At 36.8% G+C, this 21,305-nt stretch overlaps 1 protein-coding gene across 2 annotated transcripts; it reads left to right on the forward strand.

The window, feature by feature from the left end:
• Window positions 1-1,434: 1,434 nt before the first annotated feature.
• On the forward strand, window positions 1,435-20,526 carry PYROXD1 (pyridine nucleotide-disulphide oxidoreductase domain 1). Of its 2 annotated transcripts, none has more exons than XM_026092639.2 (12): window positions 1,435-1,668; window positions 4,879-4,959; window positions 7,019-7,138; window positions 8,834-8,962; window positions 10,528-10,601; window positions 11,629-11,789; window positions 12,917-13,017; window positions 14,199-14,328; window positions 15,249-15,361; window positions 16,373-16,495; window positions 16,779-16,916; window positions 17,532-20,526. In XM_026092639.2, the coding sequence occupies exons 1-12, from the start codon at window positions 1,594-1,596 to the stop codon at window positions 17,778-17,780; spliced, it is 1,494 nt and encodes a 497-aa protein (XP_025948424.1). In that variant the 5' UTR covers window positions 1,435-1,593; the 3' UTR covers window positions 17,781-20,526. The 2 variants fall into 2 exon arrangements, with proteins under 2 accessions (XP_025948424.1, XP_025948425.1); XM_026092640.2 differs by lacking the exon at window positions 1,435-1,668 and adding an exon at window positions 2,070-2,362.
• Window positions 20,527-21,305: the final 779 nt, after the last annotated feature.

Here is a 21,305-nt window from a genome sequence, read left to right on the forward strand (position 1 = left end):
TTTCTTGCACTGTTTAGGTCAGGTCATTTAGTCTGGTAATTTACAGTGGAATGGGATGTGTTCAGAGAACAGAATTTAGCTTATGACCAAAATGGTCAGCAATCGTCTGGACTGTGAAATTACCTTCATGAAACTTTCCTTATGCTAGGAAAAAGTTAATTAAGAAAAAAAAAAAAAGCAAAATGAAAATATTTATAACTAACCATCATCAGGAAGTCACTTTTAAAGACTATGACTGATGTTCTGATAGTAATAGAAATGTCTGAAAAGGCATTGGCTATTAAACAGATTCAGTATCTGAGGTTCATGCAATTAATAGCTTTACCTTTTTAATAGTTCATCTTTTTCTCCAAGAGAAAAAGGGCATTAAAGTTGTACTGTTAGAATCCAAAACATACTAATATGTTGAAAAGTCTAAAAGTCTAAGGTAGACTAAACTGTATAAGCTTGAATTTGTTTTTAAGAGGGTCATATTAAAACATCAGCATTGCTGGGCTGTTGATCATGTCAAGTTATTCCCTTACTTTGACACACTTATGTTACAGTAGTGTACTTTCTATACTAGTCTAGAAACAGCCAAAGTCATCTGCTCTAATCACAAACAAGAAGACTAAAGATTCAACAATACCTAAGGGCTACAAAGCACTTCCAGCAGCTGAGTTTCCCAACAGCAAGATGCTCATTGGGAAGTGCCAGGTATCATGATACTGCTTTGAAGGACAGTTCAGTAGGCCTTGAGGAGTCGTGCAGAGACACGCTGTCTTGGGAATCTAAGATCACTCTGTTTGTTGTATTCCTTCCTGAAAGTAGGTTATGATCTGAATTATATGGTTAGTACTGCGTTCTGTGAAAGATGCCATCTCTACTCCCACATTTTCATGGTTTTTTTTTTCCCTGATTTCTGGTTAAGGAATGAAGGAAGGCCTAAATATATATATATATATATATTTTTTTTTTTTTTTACACCATATCTTAATGGTTAGCTGTTTTTAAAGTGTCTTGATAAAGTCTATCAACAATGCAAACATTTAGCTGGGTTTACTGAGTGTTCAAGGAAGGAAAACTGAACCAAACTCTATCAAGAAAACAAAAATGATCGAGAAGTCTCCTTTCTGCATGGACCACCAAACACTCGTGGCAGTACCCAGTGTGCCTTGGAGGTGGAGCCCTCTTCCCTTGCAAGCGTTTTGCCTCCCTGCGGCCCCTGAGGTGGGGGGAAGAGTTGCCGGGGTTCGCTATGGCCAACGCTGCAGGCGAACCTGGCCCTGGCAAGTGACAAAGTAAAAGGCAAATTTAGAATAAGAGAAACAAAGATGAGTTGCGTTTGGGGGGTGTTTTTGCCTGAGGCGGGGGAGGCTCGACGAGGCTGCGCTCTCACCCCCGTCCTCGCACAACACACAGCATGCGCGCGCCCCCAGCGGAAGAAGTTTGGGCTCCGCCGCGCGCCGTAGGCGGAGCGCCACCGCTTCGGGCTCTGGCGGGCGCGCCCCAGCGAGGACGCGGAAGTGCGGGCGGCGGGTGGAAACCGCACCGCGGCGGCGGCAGGGAGCGGCTCTTTCCTTCGTCGCTCGCGTGCTCGGGAGAGGCGGAGAAATGGCGGCTGCCGCCGCGCGGAGCCGGTTCGTGGTGGTGGGCGGAGGGATCGCGGGAGTCACCTGCGCGGAGAAGGTAAGACCCGCGGCTCCTCCACCCGCCCTGGGCTCGGCGCATGCGCGCGCACCCAACCGCTGGCCGGGAGTGCACGCGGCTGCTGGCGGGGGCGGGAGGCGCTGCGGGGGGGTGGGGCTGTGGCCGCCTCCCTGAGGGGGCGGTTGCTTCGGGGGGTGGTTCTGGCGCCAACCGCCGCCCGGGCCTGGCGGCAGCAGCAACGGGCGGCGTTGTGGAGCCAGGGCCTACCGGATCTGCCCGGTCTGAGTGGCGTAGTTGTGTTAAGTCACTTGTGTTAACTCGCAAAGCACAAACATTTTTAGAGTGACTGTGCGTACCTCTGTAGGGACAGCTCCTTGGGACCCGTACAGTAATCATATAAATAGTTTTTCTCTTAACCTCCAACCAATATTCTATATTTCTGTCTGTTTTTAAAAAATGTTTTACAAATAGCGAACAAATAAAGCCAGCTGCATGGAAGCACTATGGTAATACGGCATTATTTTGCTGGCTGGGAACGTGAATGCTTTGCAAAAGTCTTTGTAACTCGAGAAAGTTGGCCTTCTGTATGCTAGCCTGGACATCAGAAACCTAAGGGAGCACTGCCCTCGCTATTAGTGCCATCAAGGATTATCCTGCAATGGAGATGAAGGTTGCTCTGATGTGCTCTTTTTTTTATACAGCTGTTGCTCTGTTTCATTGGATCCATGCCTAGGTCTGTACACCTGTAGAGATGGCCCAATTTATTCACCTTTCCATGAGCTCAAGCTCTAAAAATCAATTCGGTGGTTCATTTCTAAGTTTTGGGGGGTTTGAGTTTAAAGTAACAGAATGTGTATTGAAGCTTTGCTTTAACTGGAGGTGATTTTGAGCCTAACATGGGATATAAAATGATGTAGATATTGAACTGTAGTTCAGTAAAGAATGTCTTATCTCTTAAACTACAAAGCAAGTATAAAGACTCTGTTTCGGATGTGTGTATTCTGTGGTGATGAAGTGATATTTCATCTACGTTTTCCTTTCTGACAACATCTTAGGCATGTTGTATAAACCAGGTGCAAATTTACAAAAATCTATTTATAATGCTGCCCTTCTATATAGAAAGTTTCTATTTTTCTACCATTTATCAGCTTGTTGCTTTGATTTTATTCATAGTTAATGTAATATGTGGGTTCTAATACGACACTCTTAAATATTAATGTGAGTAATCTTTTAAAAGTTGATTAAACTATTCATGTAAGTAAAGCTATTGTGGCTCCTTAGTGCTTGTAAGAATGAGATTTGCATCAAGATTTAATATTCTAGGGGACTTCATGTTTTCCTGGAAGTAATTCAAAGTTGGGTTGTATCTAATTGCAGTGATCCCATTTCACAATGCAGTTATTTCTGAAAAGTATATGTTTAAAAAATTCTTTAATTACTTTAAAAGGGACTGTTTATTGTTTTCTTGAAAATGAGGGCTTTCTGCAGTGTTGGTGCCACAGAGTTACAGCTTCATCTTCTTTTCAAGCTCTAAGAGTGTCACTTAGTTGCTGCTGTAATTCACACCTCCTTTATCATACTCTTTTCCTCACCCTTATTTCCTTCATTGATTTTTTTTTCCCCTTGGAAATCTCAAGTCAGATGCTTATGTGATGACAGAGACTTACTACCTTATCTCCTAGTATAGCAGGAAGCACAGATAACAATGAGTTTGGTCTTCTTGCATGTGTTTTAATTCATCGACTCCATTAAGAATGGCACTGAGTGTTCTGGTGGGGTTTCTGTGCTGTACATCCATGACTGGGGGTATGCATTAAATAAAAAAGGGAGCTTAAGCACAATTTTCTTAGTTACGGTTTTGAGCAAGTAAAATTCTCTGGAATGTAGCAGTGGCAATAAACAGCTTGTTCATTATACTGCATTTGGGGGATACTCTTCCATGATGACTTACAGTCCAGACTTCTCAGGCTTCTGAGAACAATCATTGCCTTAGGTTGATCTTAAAAAAAAAAAAAAAAAAAAAAATTTAGGGTTAGTTACATTTTGAACACATTTTAAAATATTCTGACAATATCTTAAAAGCTGGATTTTACTGAAAAGTTTGAGTTAAATTTATTTTCTATGCCAGGAAATCATTTCATTCATCATATTCTGTCTGGCAGATTTCTAATTTTGGTATTTTAAAACCTACAAAAGAAATGTAACAACCTCAATAATACTGAATAAAAATTTTAAACAGCCATTAAATCTCAGTAAGAAGTGAGAGGAAAGAATCTAAGCATATGTAATTGATGTACACTGCAACCCAAAATTTTAAGACTGATTTGATGCACTTTGCATCTGATGATTATTACCCAATCACATGCTCTCCATGGTGTTCTGTAGTTTTTCTGAGGCTTGTTTATTAGCTACAGCTGCAACCAACTACAGCAACACAGTGTGCTAATTTGTTGCATAAACAGTCAAACTTTCTTCCTTTTTTCTGCCAATATGAAGCATACAGCTACAAAATGCATAAAATACTTGCTTTAGTGGTTCTGTGCTATAATGAAGAGATTACGTGAAGTTTTGACATAGCCTGGTGAAATTCTTGTGTGTTTTGTGCCTAAGAGATGACTATGTGAATTTCTCTATAACCAGAAGCAGATTCAGCACTTTCACCTTCAGATAAATATGTCAGATTCCTCCTATCTGAGATACAGGAGTAAATGCTAGTTCCTTCATAGCTGAGTCACTTGTGTTCAGCTTGAGATGTGCTTCTTGGTGGCTTATACAACTGTTCTGGTCATCTGTAGAGTACCGGTGGCAAGGTACCCTGGGTTTTGTGTTCATCTCAGTGATGAGTGGTTCGTACTTGATAGAGTTCTTTTATTTGCTGTGGCAGAGTAATCAGTGTTTAAGATCGGAATTTTTCATCTTGGCTTGGGGCCTATAAGAATTTGTATTGCCTAATAGTACCCTGAAGATGATAATCCACTTAACATTGTACTAAATTGCATTTAAAATAGCCAGTAGGAATCAGTATTTCTGTTGTCAAAAGGAACAGTTAGCTGTTGCTACCCAATAAAAATTTCCATGTCATTCCCTGTCTCATCCCTCTTTACATCTGGAATGGTATTTACCCACTAGGATTCTACTAGGGTAGAGTAATGTAGTAACACATATTATTTCTTTCCAATAATTATATTGTCTTAAAGTCAAATTCCACTGATGACTGTATTCACTCATCATGATCTGTTTCTTTACAAGCTGGCTATGGAATTTCCATCAGAGGATGTTATTTTAATGACAGCATCTCCAGTTATAAAAGCTGTAACAAATTTCAGACAGGTAAGAGACTTAATTTTTGTTACAGTAATGCATCTCCAAAAGTTAGTGCATTTTGTCTGTACAGATAAATTAGAGCTTAATCCTGAAAATGCTTATAATTGTGAAATTGTTTTCACATCAGTGGGAATGCACTGTTAAGTGTTAGTAGGACTGATGAGTTATTCTGTAGTGATTCATTAATCATTAGTAAATAATTACTGAACATATTCACAATAGTAGTGACCAAGCAATAGTAGTGAGTTCACGGTATTAATGTATTAGTACACTCAGTGCTTACATGGTTGAAGTATGTTCTGAGTTCCTATAGAAGCTTATTTCACTGCTTTGTTAATGAGAGTGCTCCATTTCAAGCTCTGAAGTGAAATCTTTGGAATAAATTATTTAGGAAACCCAGTCCTGCTAGTGGATCTCAGATCCCCAACCTTTCATACAGTAGCAGGTTTTAATTTCAAGCAGAATGAGACCTCTGATAAGTAACGAAAAAGGAGTTGCTTTCCATGAAATTCCCTTCAACTTTTATCTCACTGCCTCGTAGCTGGTGATTCAGTGACCTCTTTCCTGCTGAATAAAAAAATCTGTAGTTGATTTCACATTGCTGGCTAGTAGGCTCATAAGGCTAGAATCACAGAGGTACTCAAGTCTTGTAAAAAAAAAAAAAAACAAACAGTTCTTTTACACTGTCACCTGGAGGAACTTTATTGTAGGGTGTGGAAAAAATTGGAGACTGGATTGCACAGCAGGCCAACAGGAAATTAGCTTTACCTCTCAGGCAAAGTTAGACACCTAGAGCTGGTCTTCCACTTAGAATTTACATTCATGACCCTTTTTCTGAAACACGGTACCTAACACAGGTGAGCTGTATCTCATGCAAAATAAAGAATGAGCACTCTGCAGGTTATCTTACAGTTGGGGACACTTAGAACTTAGCTGAGAGACTGAGAGCTGCATGTGAGACTGGTAGAGTACCACCTATCTCAAGAATTTCCTGTGAAATTGAGAGGTGACAGTAGGGCCTTGGATGTCCAGGACAGACATTTATGCATTCCAGAGATCTTGTCACCAAAAGTTTTGGCATCTGAAGGTTGGGGAAGAGGTAAGCAGGATATTATGAGTGCAGCAGCATCTAAGTTTTGGATACAAGCATCTTAATTTCTCTGTGAATTGCAAGTATGGTTTGGCTTCTGATTCCTAGCTGTGTTCCATACTGGATGTCCTATAAAATAGAAGGCCCAGAAGTTCACATGCTGCTGCCCCCTTCTGGAAGATACCCAAAATGAACATAACTGCTTGGATATTTTCTGAGTTTTAGTTTTCTTATTTTTCATCAGTCCCTGAAATATCAGACATTATGTACAGATGAATAAAACGTTAGAGATGATCTGGAACTTGTTTTGCCTAAATGCTGTCTGATACGTCTTGCTTAAAAGCTGAATGATAGTAAGCACGTTCCTGGCATAAGAACTACCTACTACAACATGATCATTAGGAGTTTTTCCAAGAAAACATCACAAGGGTTTTTTTTTGCATAAGAAAAAAAAAATTCTAGACAAAAGTACTCCCTAAGTATCCAGGCTATCCTGATCAAGATTTCCTCCAAAAGATCTAGGCGAGGAAGATAATTTCATGGAAGAACATCAGTACAAATAGTGTTATTTTTATTAAAGTTTTAACCAACAGAAAAATGAGGTCTTAGCACTGTATCAGGTAAATTAAAAAGCAGTGCTGCCAACTCTGCATCTAATAATATGATCTATATATGGAAAAAAATATATAGCAGTATATAGTAGTTAGTTATCAGCGTAAATATAGCATTCTGCCTTTTTGCTTCATTGCTAGCTTTAGGATTAAAATTCTCTTTATTTCTTTGAACCTTTGCTAGGAACATGCACAAAAAGATTAAGTATATAGAAGGGTACTTTTAGCAGTGACATGGTAGCTTGTTTTGACAATACATTTTATGTTTTGAGTTTTGTATTGGAAATAAACATTCTGTTACAAACCTTAGAAAAAGAGATGGATAAATTATTCATATTTTCAAATTTGTTTCTTTTTCCTGCAGGTCTCTAGAACACTTGAAGAGTTTGATGTAGAAGAACAGCCAAGTTCTCTACTAGAAAAACGATATCCCAATATTAAAGTTATACAGTCTGAAGTAAAGCAGTTGAAAAGTGAGGAGCATGTAAGCTGCAGTTTTCTCTTTTCTATTTCTATATAGGTTGTTCAAATTATATAAGAAAAAAACTTAAGGAACAGGTGCATGTTTTTGGCATGAAATTCTGTTCAGTTACGTTCTGGTTATTTAAGTGTAAGCTATCAGAAATTACAAGAGAATGATAATTCATAACTTTTATTTCACATATCACTTCTACTATTGTTACAGTAGAACTGTATTCAGGGGACATAATTATAGATCATAAATTATTAATTAGTTAAGAAACTGTATTTCTTAGATTTAAATCTTGGACACCTTAGATCTATTGTGTTGAATACCTGATTGGAATAGCAGGGAAACTGGTCAATAAAATCAATATAGTATGTCAATATAGCTGTCAGAAAACTTCTGAAATCATTAGTTGGAGATCTCTGTGATTCCTGAATTACTGCTAGTTGCTGCAGAGGTCAAAATATTAACAACTTTATGGTATACAGGAAAAAAATCTTGAAAGAACCAAGATTTCCACCTTTTTTCCCTTCTTTTTAACAGAAAAAATGTTGCAAGTACAAGCAACGTACAGCAAGTACAGATCCCAGTTAGCATCCAAGTCAGCTTGACATGTTATTTTCCACTTCAGTATTTATTGTGAACTCATGTTTAGATCCAGATCTGGTTTTGCTCATTTTGAATTGCAGAGCTATAATTCCAGTTAGATTATAATTCTGCTAATATTCTGAATCTAGTGATGGTCTTGTGGTTTCATTATTATCATATTTTTTAGTTAACATATGTCTCCCTGCACACTAATATTTCATGTTTATAGATTTGAAGGATCTTTTGCTTCTGTTATCACAAAACTTTTAAAATTTTCTTTGTGCAGAAGCACTGCAAATTATTTACCTTCTGGTTTGGAAAACAACACGAAAGCTCATAAAATGTTACATTTTAAATACTGCTTATTGCAGAATGGTGTAGCTTTTGTAGGATCTACCCTTTTTCATTATCGAAAAACAGAATTTGCAGTGTCTCTTCAAAAATGTGTTTGTCTAGCCAATGCCTAATTAAGAAGTCCCTCAAGTCTTTAATTATTTAAATAAGCTTTAAATGAGATTCTTGATTGCTAATATTTAGTAGTGCTTAGGTCTGCATCTACTACTGTTCTGTTTTTTTGGTAAACCTATAGGTACAACTTGATTTTGAATTCACACCTTCTAGAGCAACTCTTTGACCTCTGGGATAACCCATCAGTGTTCTGTACAAACAAGAAAAACAGTCTACATGTAAACATATCCATCTTCTGAACACAAAAAGTGGAAGTATCTGAGATAAAATAGCACTTGGACTAACAACTTTGCATGTATCTGTTATGTCATATAAGTTTGGCAGGGGGAAATGTCATACAGAAAACCAATCCTTCTTTTAACACAGAAGCTGAGTACAGAGTGCCACCAAGAGGAAAATTTTGTATTTTATCTATGTTTGAGTGCACCATATACACTTTCTGTTTTACTGGTCATATTGTAGGTTAGGCTCGGAAGTCTGTGGTGAGTGTAATACAAATAAAATAATACATCATTAATGAGAGAATGAAGGCTTGCTGTTTTTTTAAGAAGCCAGATACAGCTTTTAATATCTGTAAAATACTGTAATGTTAACTATAAAGCTGGAGGTTTTTAGATGTCTCCAATTCTTTTTTGCTTTCCTTTTGATTTTTAACAGAAAATTTTCACTGAAGATGGGAAGGAGTATATGTATGAAAAACTTTGCCTGTGTGCTGGAGCAAAACCCAAATTAATTTTTGAAGGAAACCCATACGTATTAGGAATCCGGGATACTGACAGTGCAGAGGTAAATGCATTCTAGACTTATACATCTGTAATAGATTCTTACTTCTGGTGCAAAATACTAAATATGGTTATTGAGTGAAAAGGAGAAACATCACATGGTGTTTGTTATTTTATATCCTTAAATGGGAACACTTTCAGTAGCAGAGAAATAGCCTTAAAATAGCGTTAAATAAATTAATTAGTCACTAAACTTAATAAGTTTATAAATGGCTCAAAGGCAGTGTTCCTAACATGAGAATCCAGGATAAATAATGTTATTTTGCCGTGCAGACAGAAGCCAATCTGAAAATATACACAATAGGCACCAGTAGAAGCTTTCTTGAGAAGGAGTATCTAGTACACTGTAAGAGGGGCTACTTCTCACAGTGAAGGGCTATTGAAGGACTTTGTTTGTTTGTTTGCCTCCCCCCCCGGTTCTGCTGTAGCCTCTCCTTATTGTACATAAAAGAGCTACACTTGTAATCAAGGATATGGAAAAGCTTACACGTGAGCAATGACTAAATAGACTAAGACTTCACCTTGGAAATAGCAAGTGAGGTCTCACTGCTGTAGGTCTTCAGAATTACAGGCAACATGGTGAAAGTGAAAAGAAAAACACTGTTCACTGCTTCTCCATAATGTGAGAACTGCAGTTCATCAAATGAAGTTATTAAATGGCATGTTGAAAATAAAAAAGGAGGCACTTCTTCAAGCAAACTGTAGTGAAATTATCAAAGTATTCCTATAGTTTGTTTTCAGTGTCAAAACTTTACCTGAATTTAAGTCACCTTTACTAGTCTCCTCTGACACAAGTTCAGTTCAGCATCCTTCCCTGAAGGGACTATAGGACCTCAGTTTTCAGGGTCTTTCACCATTTAGTTTCTCTCCTGGTATGAATAACATAAGTATTCATGTAAACTGGAAGCATTGATGACCAGATTTTCATATAATTTCAATAGTCCATCTGATGGTCATGATTCTTCATTAGTTTGAAAGAAAATATGTGAAGTGGTTCTATTATGATCCAGAAAAAAGTGCTATCTAAGTTGGAGTTTTTACTTCTGTCACCATTAAGATGTAATTTGTACACTAGTTTCTTTCTAAAAGTTTTACTGGCAAATCAGCTCTCAGGTTTGCTACAACCTAATTCTTAAACTGCTGAAAAAAAATTCCTTTTCTTTGCACTTGTAATACTTGTACAAGTCACTGTGAAGTTATGCAAGTTATGACAAAACTGGATTAATAGATGTCACAGTGCTAACAGTCTCTAGGACAGAGGAAAGGCTCCCAGGTTCTGTTACAGGCTGTGCTGATTTGGCTTAAATGTAACTATTTAATTGCTTCTGGCTCAGTTTGAGACTTAGGTGGCTGTGGAAATACCTTCATTCCTTTATATGGTAGAACTTAACAGGTTTTATGAGCTGCTTAAACAGTTTTTTAACATAAATAAATGTATATTGGTAGTCTGAACAAATGAAAGTAAAAAGACTTGAGAGAGCAAGAAAATACTGAAAAGGATGTATTTGATTAGTGTGAGGGAAACATGATCTAAGCTGTAGTTCACTTTTTTGTTATTTATTAATACAGGCTTTTCAGAAGAATTTGGCTCAAGCTGAGAGAATAGTAGTGGTAGGAAATGGTGGCATTGCTCTTGAATTAGTGTAAGTAAATTTGTTTATGTTATAAAGAAATGTATGCAAATAAAATCTTTAACAATTAGACATTAAATCTAGTGCGCAGGAGTTTGGGGGAAAAGGTCAGCTTCCTATAAAATTGTAACTCTTAAGGTATTTAGTAGCAAAATTGGTGAAAAATTATTAATTTTTCATGGCGTAGTGGAACTTACAGAAAATTCAGCAAGCTTCAAAAGAATCCTTGACATATAGACATCAAGAATATAGAGACTTGTTCTGATTTGTAACTAACAAAGATTGCTATTAAGGGTAATAAGTAATAAAACACATCTGACTTTTAGAAACAAAAGAGGTAAAGGTAATAGAAAGGCAGTTTGTCTTGCATCAACCTAGTTTAGGTTGATAGAATTCTGAAGGGTCTGATACAACCTTTGTCACAGGTAGGACATGGAGCCATATGGTCCTATAGTCCTGATGCATTGCAGAAACATCTGGATTATACGATTATATAGTCTTGTTTTGCACTACAGGAGTCATTTGTTCACTTGGGTACTTAATCGTGTGCTGCAGACGATGTCTCTGCGATTTCATGTTTCAGATATAAACCTAACAGTTTTTCTTCAATCTGTTTTCTTCAGATAGAGTACCCAAATGTCTGTCCTTAGCAGTGGGCAGTTTGGCAAAAATTACACACCTTTGCAGAGAGTGTGTGTGTGTGTCTGTGTGTGTGTGTCTGTGTGTGTGTTTGGTGGTAATGGGAACAGGAAACATTAAGTCTCATTACTAATAACTCGATCTGCCCTCCTCCTTTTTTTTCCCCCAATCCCACAGTTGAGGCTATACTGGTGAGAAAGTGTAAGAACTGCCAATTTGCAGAGGTTTTTTGCCAGTTGCTTATGTGAATATTTAGCTTTAGTGGGTGTGAAGTTTATCTGGGATACATTGTTTCTAGCTTCTGGAATGACATCTTGCACACTTTTAGTTGTGTTGCTCAGAGTGTAGACCCTTTATTTGGCAACCTGTTGTTTTCTCCATTGTTTAAATATGCATTAAGGTATGAAATTGAAGGCTGCGAAGTAATTTGGGCTATCAAAGACAAAGCCATTGGGAATACCTTTTTTGATGCAGGAGCAGCTGAATTCCTCATTCCAAAGCTAACTGCTGAAAAACGAGAGACTGCAATAGCATGTAAAAGAACCAAGTATGCAATGGAAGGTATGATGTTCCAATCTTACACTGCAGCAGCAACATTAATATTAGAAAGAATCTGGAGATTGCTTAAATTAACCGGCTTTAGGCAAGTTTTACAGTTATCAGTATTTTTTTTTTTAAAAAAAAAGGAAATACAAAAACCTCTTCAATATTCATGTATACACATGAGACCATATAATATGGCTATCTAAAGATTGTAAATGTGCTTGACTTTATATCTGTGCCAAATTTGAATTTGACTTCCTGTGTTCGATCTGCTGAAGTACCCATTGTATTTTCTGTTAAATTTTAATAAGTTTTGCTGAGTTATGTCAGCATTATGGAGGAGGGAGCTCTCCCATAATGAATTCCTGGAGAACCAGATGAAACCCTACAGAATGTTATTACAGATGCAATTAAACTCTTTTCTTAGTAACAACAGTTAACTAGAATTGCATGAACAAACATGCAAATACATACGTGTGTGTGTGTATATATATATATCTAAAATGTATATATACACATATATATAAACAATTAACAAAAAGAAGAGTAGGGTTGAGATTGGAAGGATGGATTTTAAAAGGTTCAGCGTGAAGGTCACAATATTTTTCAAATGTGTCATATATGAGAATTTGAATTTTCATGCAACAGAGGGCAGATAGTGCATGTTTGCTAGCAGATGAGCATCAATTTAAATATTAGCACTGATATTAAGCAACAAAGTCTACAGTGGGCCTTCAGAACCTTGGTGTCCCAGAATCTCCTGGGAGTTAGGCTGTTAAGGGTCCATGCAGGCATTTAACAGTGCTCAGAATCCGTAATTCCTTTCTTTAGCGATAATATCATTGATTACATGTAAATAAGGATTTGCTTGACCCAGACTCCTGTAATACTCCTGACGTGGTTGTTTCAGAGGTAAGCGAAGTATGAAAGAGATAAAGTTGAAAGGTATTGTTAAAAATACTAAGTTGAAGTCTGATGTGAAATAATAGTATCTGGGACTTCAGCTTACTTTGATGGTTATGTGGTTTTGTCCTCCCTTCTGGCAACCAGATCATACTTCTCCTAATTCAGAATCCTTGTTCTGAATTCTGCAGGCAGTGAAGTATCTATGCTATATCTGATATTCTCTATCTCTTTTGCTTCAGGAAGAGAGAAAAAAGAAGGACCCAGAGCAGAATCTGACAACCTGGGCAGTGCCTTAGGCCCTGACTGGCATGAGGGCTTACATCTTAAAGGCACTAAACAGGTACGACCGTAATCTTCTTGTTCATACTTGTTTGTGTTGCTTGAAGTATATAAGGATTACAGAAAGTGAAAGCCACACTGAAGATTTTTAGAAAAGGAAAAATAAAATGTGCTTGAACTGATTCTCATATTTTACCAGAATTACACTGGAAAATAAATTAACACAAATGCCATTATTTTCTGCTATTTTCTGCAATTATTTTTGCCTCCCGAAGAAGGTGACAAATTGGATCCACTGGCATGGTCTGAGACTGAAACCTATAAATGTTGGTTTGCACATTTCTGTAGGACTTGTTTCTATCCTAGCTTTAACCAGAAGCAGTGGTACTTGTAATCTCTTAATTTCAGCTGCCTACAGCTGCGTTTTAATATGTGAAATACAGGACTGTAAAATTTGTACAGAGAACGTTAGTCTCCTGTCACAACAGATAACGAAATGCAAAATAAATAGTGGACACAGATGTTGCGAGGATTTTTTACATTTAAAATCAAATAAAAATCCTCGTATTTTAGTTTTTATCACATTTTCATTTATCTGTTTCTTAGGTTTTTGGTGTTTGCCTCTGTTAAATGCATTTAAATAAAAAAGCCTGTCAAAGATGAGTAATCACAGACTCTACAGAACTTGCAATACCAACTAAAGGATATTTAAAGTGTTCAGCAGACTAATGGGTGGTGTTATAGCTGGTACAGGCTGTGGAAATTTGTGTGTCTGGTAGAAAACAAAGAATTAGAGCTGTTCATGGTCTGAATCCACAAAATAATTTAGAGAAACTGACACCTTTCCAACCTCTGTCTTGAGCTCAGAATAGAAGTTGTTGAAACATGGGCTGATGGAACAAGATATCTTTTTCTTTTTACAGCATTTAAAATATAAATTAATATTAGTATAAATTAATATAATGTTATCAGAATTTAACTCATGATAAAAAATAGAGGATTTGAAGTCCTGAAAGACAAAAGGTTGAGTTTAGCTTTTCCTCTTCTCAAAAGTTCTGTATTCTCTTCCTGTGCCAAAATGAAAGAGTAGAAAATCAGCTAATGCATCATGCTTTGAGGTGGGATATATGCTTATTCTTTTGTTCAGTTTACTAACACTTCAATTTAGGAGAAAGTATATTTGCTATTAAAATATTGTTAATGCTAATCATTATTTTTACAATTTTCTCAATCTTTCTTTAGTTTTCTCATAAAGTACATATTGAAATACTATGTGAAGTAAAGAAAATACTCCTACAGCAAGAATTTACACAACTGCAACGGACTTCTCTGACTTTTCCTAAGGAAGAGAAAAATGTAGAACCAGATGAGGGTAGGTGTGGCAAAAAAATTTTAGTGATGATTTAAAATTCAATTTGAAAATAAAGCACAGCTGAAGAATGTTTGTTGCTTTAAACCAAATACAGATTTGGAAAACAAATCCTTTGTTTCTATAAATTAAATGGAGCTATAACAGTCTGAAGTGGCTGAGGGTTTGATTTATGCACTCCAGTTAAATTACAAAATACTTTTGGTTAGACTTTCTCCACAGTCACCTAGATACTGTATACAGAATATTCCCTTTTTGTGACAGTCTTAACAAAATCATATATTAATAGTGGAGTTAAAACAGAACCAAAAAAATCACATTTACTGTCAAAACTCTGAAATCATCTCTCAAAGAATATGGTAGAAGATAAAAACTTACTTTATTAGTAATCCTATCTTTAAAGTTCACTGAATCAAGAGTTAATATTTAAAATATTGGTTTAATAGCCAGTTAAATACCAGTATAAGTATCTAGTAAGTTCAGTCTCTGGCATTCTCTTTGCTATTGAGGCATTTCCTGTGCATCAATAAAAAGAATATGAAAGAATAATTGGCAATTGATTGATACTTCAGAGTTTTTACAAGAGTTAGCCACAGAACACCATGTGGGTTTGGTGCAGTGGCAAGACATAGTACTTCCATCTTGCAAATGAGGGATTTGATTCAGGAAAATTCCAGAGAAAGCTAACAGTACAACTGGGAGCTGTACAACTGGGAGCTAAGCTCTCAAATCTCATTTTCTAGGCGTAAACTAAGTAAGAAATGTTGCAGACAATCTGAAATTTTTTCTTACCTAATCAGCTAGATACCTCAAAAGATTGCGTTTTCTCATTTTTGTTTATTTCACAACTTATAGTGAGACACAATTTATAAAAATAATTTCTGTTGGTTACATTCTCAGAGCAAAATTTTCCCCTTTTACAGTTCTATGGCCTATATATGTGGAATTAACCAATGGAAAAATTTATGGATGTAATTTCATTGTCAGTGCAACTGGAGTTGTGCCAAATGTTAAACCATTTCTTGATGGTAATAACGTAAGTATACTGATTTATTTTGAAGTTTAAGCTGTTGGTTTTTTTAAGTGGGGAAAATAAGGGCTGACAGCTGGTTTATGCTTCTGAAATAAATTGTTGAAAGCCAAAGGTTTAAATGTTGTACAGCATTTCAAAATAAGGTAGGTATTTGTCAAAAATACATAACATGAAAGAAATGAATTTCATTTGTGTACTTGTTCTATTGCTATTTATAACAAAACATACTGTTAAGAGCAAGCCTATACAAAGAGAGAGAAACATCTATATAATTGATGGATACACCAGAAATGTAGAATCATTTTTGTGTTAATTTTGCACCATACTCCTATATTACAAATGTAATGATCTTTTCCTGGGAAGTAAGCATGTATTTCTGATGTTTTTCATCTAGGAAACTGAGGTTTAAAGCTCATATTCATTGAGGGTGGTCACACACTGACTCAGAATTTGAACATGGACGATGATTACAGAGTTTGTAGCTGCCATGTGTAGAAAGCTACCCTCTGAATAAACCAGAAGAAAATTAGGCAAACATCCTCTTAATGTTGAGCCATGAAATATTTCAAGGAGTGTTTTAGAGAGCTAGCTTAGAATTGGGTGTTTGCAGTGGTATTTCCTGGCCTTCACAAAAATACAAAATGAATTCTAATTTTCTTGAGATTAGGATGTTTATATAATATGTTTTCCTATGATTATCAGTCTTCTGTAGTTGAGTCAGATTAGATGGGAGAGTGAACAGTCATAAATTGTGTACAACAAATGACCTTTTTCTGACCTTTTCTATGTTGCTTGAGGGCAGCCAGAAATGTCTTGCTGGGTTTGATTAGTATTTATCATGTAATTTTAAATCTTCAAATGTTTTGATTAAGTGGATGAGTGGATTTGCTGAAACATTGCAGAGATGTCTGCCATAGGAAGTAACTAATGAGATGACCACTTAAAATGGACTAAGTTGAATTACTCAGTTAAAATGATTATTTTTCTTCAGTGCTGATCACTGCAAATACTTAGTTTGCTCTAGGTGAAGATGGAGGACTGAAGGTGGATAAATACATGCACACATCCATACCAGATATATATGCAGCTGGGGATATCTGTACAGCATCATGGGAACCTAGTCCAGTGTGGCATCAGGTAAATCAAATCATATGAGTGTGCTCTCAGCAGCAATCTAATCTTCAAAGTAAATTGCACACTGCAGACTTTAGACACGTGAAGACAAAGTTTAGCTGAACTGGAAACTAGTGAGTAAGGAGATAATCCTGTGTGTGTTATGTCAGATAATTTTATCCATGTGGTTGAAAGCCAAGTCGATTAATTAGCCTGAGTATAATGAAAGCGCTTGGTATGCATTGATGAGAGCAATGAGTATCGTTCATTGCACAGTAACACATATCTGTGTACCTTGGTTTTTTAGATGAGGCTCTGGACCCAAGCTAGACAGATGGGATGGTATGCAGCAAAATGCATGGCAGCAGATACTTTAGGGGAATCTATTGATCTGGATTTCAGCTTTGAACTGTTTGCTCATGTGACAAAATTCTTCAATTACAAGGTAAGGTAATTACATTCTAAAAGGTTAAAACCACTGAACAACACACTATTTATGTTCATTCACATGCTAATACTGAGCATATGCTTTAATACTGACAAAACAGTGTTCTCCTCATAATAATTAATCTTAGTTCATATTTTCTCCATTCATATTGACTTTGAATGCTGAAACTGAAGCAGGCAAAGATCTTTACAGATGCATTATAAATTGTAATTGGTGAATGCCAGCTAATCTGCTTTGCATCTCAGCACACATTCAATTCCAATTCTTTAAAGACGCTGTTCATGGATAAATTCGATACAGTTCAGCTTGGTACTTGGTTCCATCTTTTTTAATCTGTGTCATATTTCAAGGTGAATATTTTTTAAATACATTGTGGCTATGAAAGCCAATGACAATGGTATGTATATGTAGGTATATACATTTATATACACATAAATATATACACACACAACTTTATTTTTGTGTGTGTATATACATAAATATAATTTTTTTTTTTCATAGGGGCAAATATTCTTCTGCTTACATCGGTATTCTCAAGCGTACAGCTGTTGTCAGCAAAAAGATTAAAAGCTACTATAATGTTCTTATGAGTGCTTTTTCTTTTTCTGTTAGGTGGTGGTTTTGGGAAAATACAATGCTCAAGGCCTGGGTTTAGACCATGAACTAATGCTGAGATGTACCAAGGGACAAGAGTATGTTAAAGTGGTCATGCAGAATGGAAGAATGATGGGAGCTGTACTGATTGGTGAAACAGACTTGGAAGAAACCTTTGAAAACTTAATTTTAAATCAGATGGATCTTTCAGCCTACGGGGAAGATCTTCTGAATCCAAATATTGATATAGAAGATTATTTTGATTGAACAGAATCCCTTTTCCATTTTGTATAGAGTTTTAACACTGAGTGATATGGTTTATGAAACAGTTCACTCAGGATTAGCAGAAATGGGGGATAAATGCAATTCCTTATTAAGATTTTGTGTTGATATTGTCAAATACTGAAAGGCACATTAGAGAAATGAAGTTCAGCAACAAAAGCAAGTGGATTAGTGTGGGCAAAGAGTTTAAGTCTCGACTAGATGAGAACTTCATAACAGGTATTAAAACACTCTTGAAAACTAGACTTTGTTGTGCTGTTAAGACAGCACTGCATTCACCTTCGCTGTTTAAAGAACACAATTAAACCCCTTACATAATATATGTTATATCCAGTGCCTACCTCATAGCTCACTTCTTCCCAAAACCATGCATAATTCACCTGGCATGATTCCCAGAGCCCAGTTTCCTTATGATTTACTGCCTATGCATGTTGCTCAGGCATTTCAGACAGTAAGCAGCCCTTGTGAGCAGGATGCTTTGAGTAGATTGTACTGCCTGAAGCTACTTAGGGCAGGGTATTAGCTTGGGCAGGGAAGCCCCTGCTTCCTAAAACCACTTGTTCAGGTGAAGGTGTACAAGGCAGTTATGCAGTGTGTGCCATCCCACTAGCACCACTCCAATGTTCAAATGTTTGGGTACCCGCCACAGACTTCACAGTTTCTATTCCAGATAATGGCACCATCTCTATCTACTATACAAGGCAGCTCAGGTCACCAGAGGGCATCTTAAGGGTGTAGGCCACGCAGAGCCCTCACTACCTGCAGTGTGGTCTGCAAGTATATGGCAAGCTGGACCTTTTTTTTGACTTTTGAACTTCATTTTTGAAAGAAAAGTGTTTTCTGCTTGACAAAATACAGAACGTACAGAAACTTTGAACTGTGGAAGCCAGGAAGAAATGTCTTTGAAATGCTATTTGGGAGCAGCCTTTTACTTCTTGTCGCTTCAACTCTTCTGGTAAACCTGCACTGGTATGTCATATGTGATCTTTGGTGGGGTCAGCATGCAGCTCCACTCCAAGGAAAAGTTAACACAACAGCACCAGCAGTTGTCACCTGTAGCAGTCTTTCACTGTCAAGATCCCATGGAGTAGACTGCTATATATCTCATTTGATAGATGGTACGGGATGCTATTTTGACTGCTGGAAAGCATAGCTACAAAAGTATGTCCCCAGGCACAAAGTTTGCATGCAAGTTTTGCAATCTCAAGACAACTTGCTTTTGTTTTAATTCGTTGTATAGGTTTCCTACTAGACAACTATTATGGTCACAAAGAAAACACTTTCTGTCCTCTGTTGTTATTTACACTGCCATGCATATTGGTTCCAGGAATTTTTGCAGGTACTAAATTCAAATTTGACTTCAGGTAACCAGTGACAGAATATACTAATAAGTTGCAAATTGGGGTTAAGGTTGGTTGTTTTAAATCATAACAAGCTCCCTGGAAGTATGTTTAGAGTTATTTAAGATGCATTTTAATAATGGTAATGCTATGTACATGTGTGTGTACAAGCTTGCTTAAATCAGATTCCTTCTTTTTCAGTTGTTAGCAATAACTTAGTGCCTAGTTTCCTGTGGGAGGAAGCCTAACACTTTAAGCTGTTCCTAAATGTCTTCTCCATATGCTGTAGTGCCATCCATGGACATTAAGTTGTTTCATATTTGATATTACTGTTTTTAAATCTACAGTTGCTACTGGGGAATTATTTTTTACTTGGGATCAAACTGAGAATAGTTTATACTATCCTAAATACAAAGTTGGGAGTACATTGTGGGACTTCCCCCAGAAAATCACTCTAGTCTAATTTTTTTTAAGAGAATGACTGTTTCATCAAAGTGGAATTTATTCATTTAATTAAAGGTTTCAGTTAAATGATAGGTAAAATTCTAAGCTTTAGTCCTTCACAAGATCCTACCAGAAAAATAAAGATAAATGTGTTTTTAATCTTTTGGTTTGTTTATATTTAAGTAAGTATATATCTAAATGCCTGAGTGGGGGGAAAAGAAATCCAAAATTAAACTTAACAGAACTTAATTTATTAGCTGTTTAAACAAACTCATTATCTATCATTAGCTGTTAAGATCTTCAAAAAATGGGAATACAGCTTTTAGACTCCTGTGTGCCTAAGCAGCTCTTGAAGTCAGTAGCGCTATGGCATCATAGTTTCTGAAAATATTGATGTAACTGAAAGAGTTATGTATTTCTACTACACATACACTTTAATATAGTCCTGGACTCTACAGCCAGCTCTGAAAGGGGAGGCAAGAAAACTCTATAGCTGAAGACTTCAGTTCATAGAGATTGCAGAGGAAAGTGATTGTGACTATGATGAAATGCAAATTCTAGGAGGATGGTGCAGCCAGCTGAAGTGCAGTGTTCTATGTTATTGGTGAGGTTAGGCTTCAGAAGACAAAAGCTTCATGGCATGCATGTACCTAATGCAGATGGTTGGACTGAGAAAGTAAAACAATGCTGACACACTCTAAGCAATACAATTCAGATACTAATCATAGCATAAGCTTTTTTTCTATCTCCAGAACTGCTTATGGTTCTAAGCCCTTTATTGCAAAAGAACTGAAGCTCTTAATAGGCCCTTTCACCTGACTACTGAGAAGCACCAGCTCTTTTGGACTCTTCAAGCACTACTTTATATTCTCTGCATTTGAGAATGTTTCTGTGAATGCTGAGCAGCATGTTTTTTTTGGAAAAGTGTCAGTTTCCTTAACTTTGCTTAGCTTTAACTTCTTCTACAATGTTTTACCTCTTATTAGGCAAATGCAAACATTAAGATGGCAAAATTGTTCTTTGTTGAATAACAACTTCTCAATAAAGCTTCTGTGAAGTAATTAAAACTCTTACAAAAAATTTTGTAGCAGTCTTTCTTTTAGGCTTATTTTACTAAGGAGATGGCAAAGCTTCACTTGATAACAGTTCTAGGCTATGGTTTATTTTGTAAGAGAGAAGTTGGAATCGTAACTCTAGTATTGAGGAGTGTGACCATACTTTTTTTTAAGGAAGCGCCTCTAAACTACTGCAAGTTCAGCTGGACTTTATGTACTGTTAAACTAGCTAACTTTGCTGCTGGGTCCTAACAACATATCCATGCAACTGCATTAAACACATTTAAAGCCACTAAAAAAATGGAAGGAACTGATCCAAGCTGCATGTGCAGCTCAGCCTAAGACAGATCAGTTTATGAAAGGTTCTCTCCTGCAGGGTTAGGGCTCCTTGGAGTGCATGTGAGAGAAAGGAGTTCACATTTCTAAGTAGAGATCAGACTCCTTCACCATGCTGCCATCTCCCCTCCATTCAGCATCTTGTTTTTCCTCCTTCTATACCAACTTGTTTTCTTCATCACAAGCTGTGGAGAGGAAGTGGTTGATAGGAAGGGTAGTTTCTTGATTACTGAATTCATCTAACATCATTTTATAGCCCTGTTATGAGGGGGTCATACCAGCAAGTTTAGAAATGACCTGGGAGGAGGAGCTGGGGGACAAGGAAGGGACTAAAT

This window comes from Dromaius novaehollandiae, chromosome 1 (genome assembly GCF_036370855.1).
Source record: "Dromaius novaehollandiae isolate bDroNov1 chromosome 1, bDroNov1.hap1, whole genome shotgun sequence".
NCBI lineage: Eukaryota > Metazoa > Chordata > Aves > Casuariiformes > Dromaiidae > Dromaius > Dromaius novaehollandiae.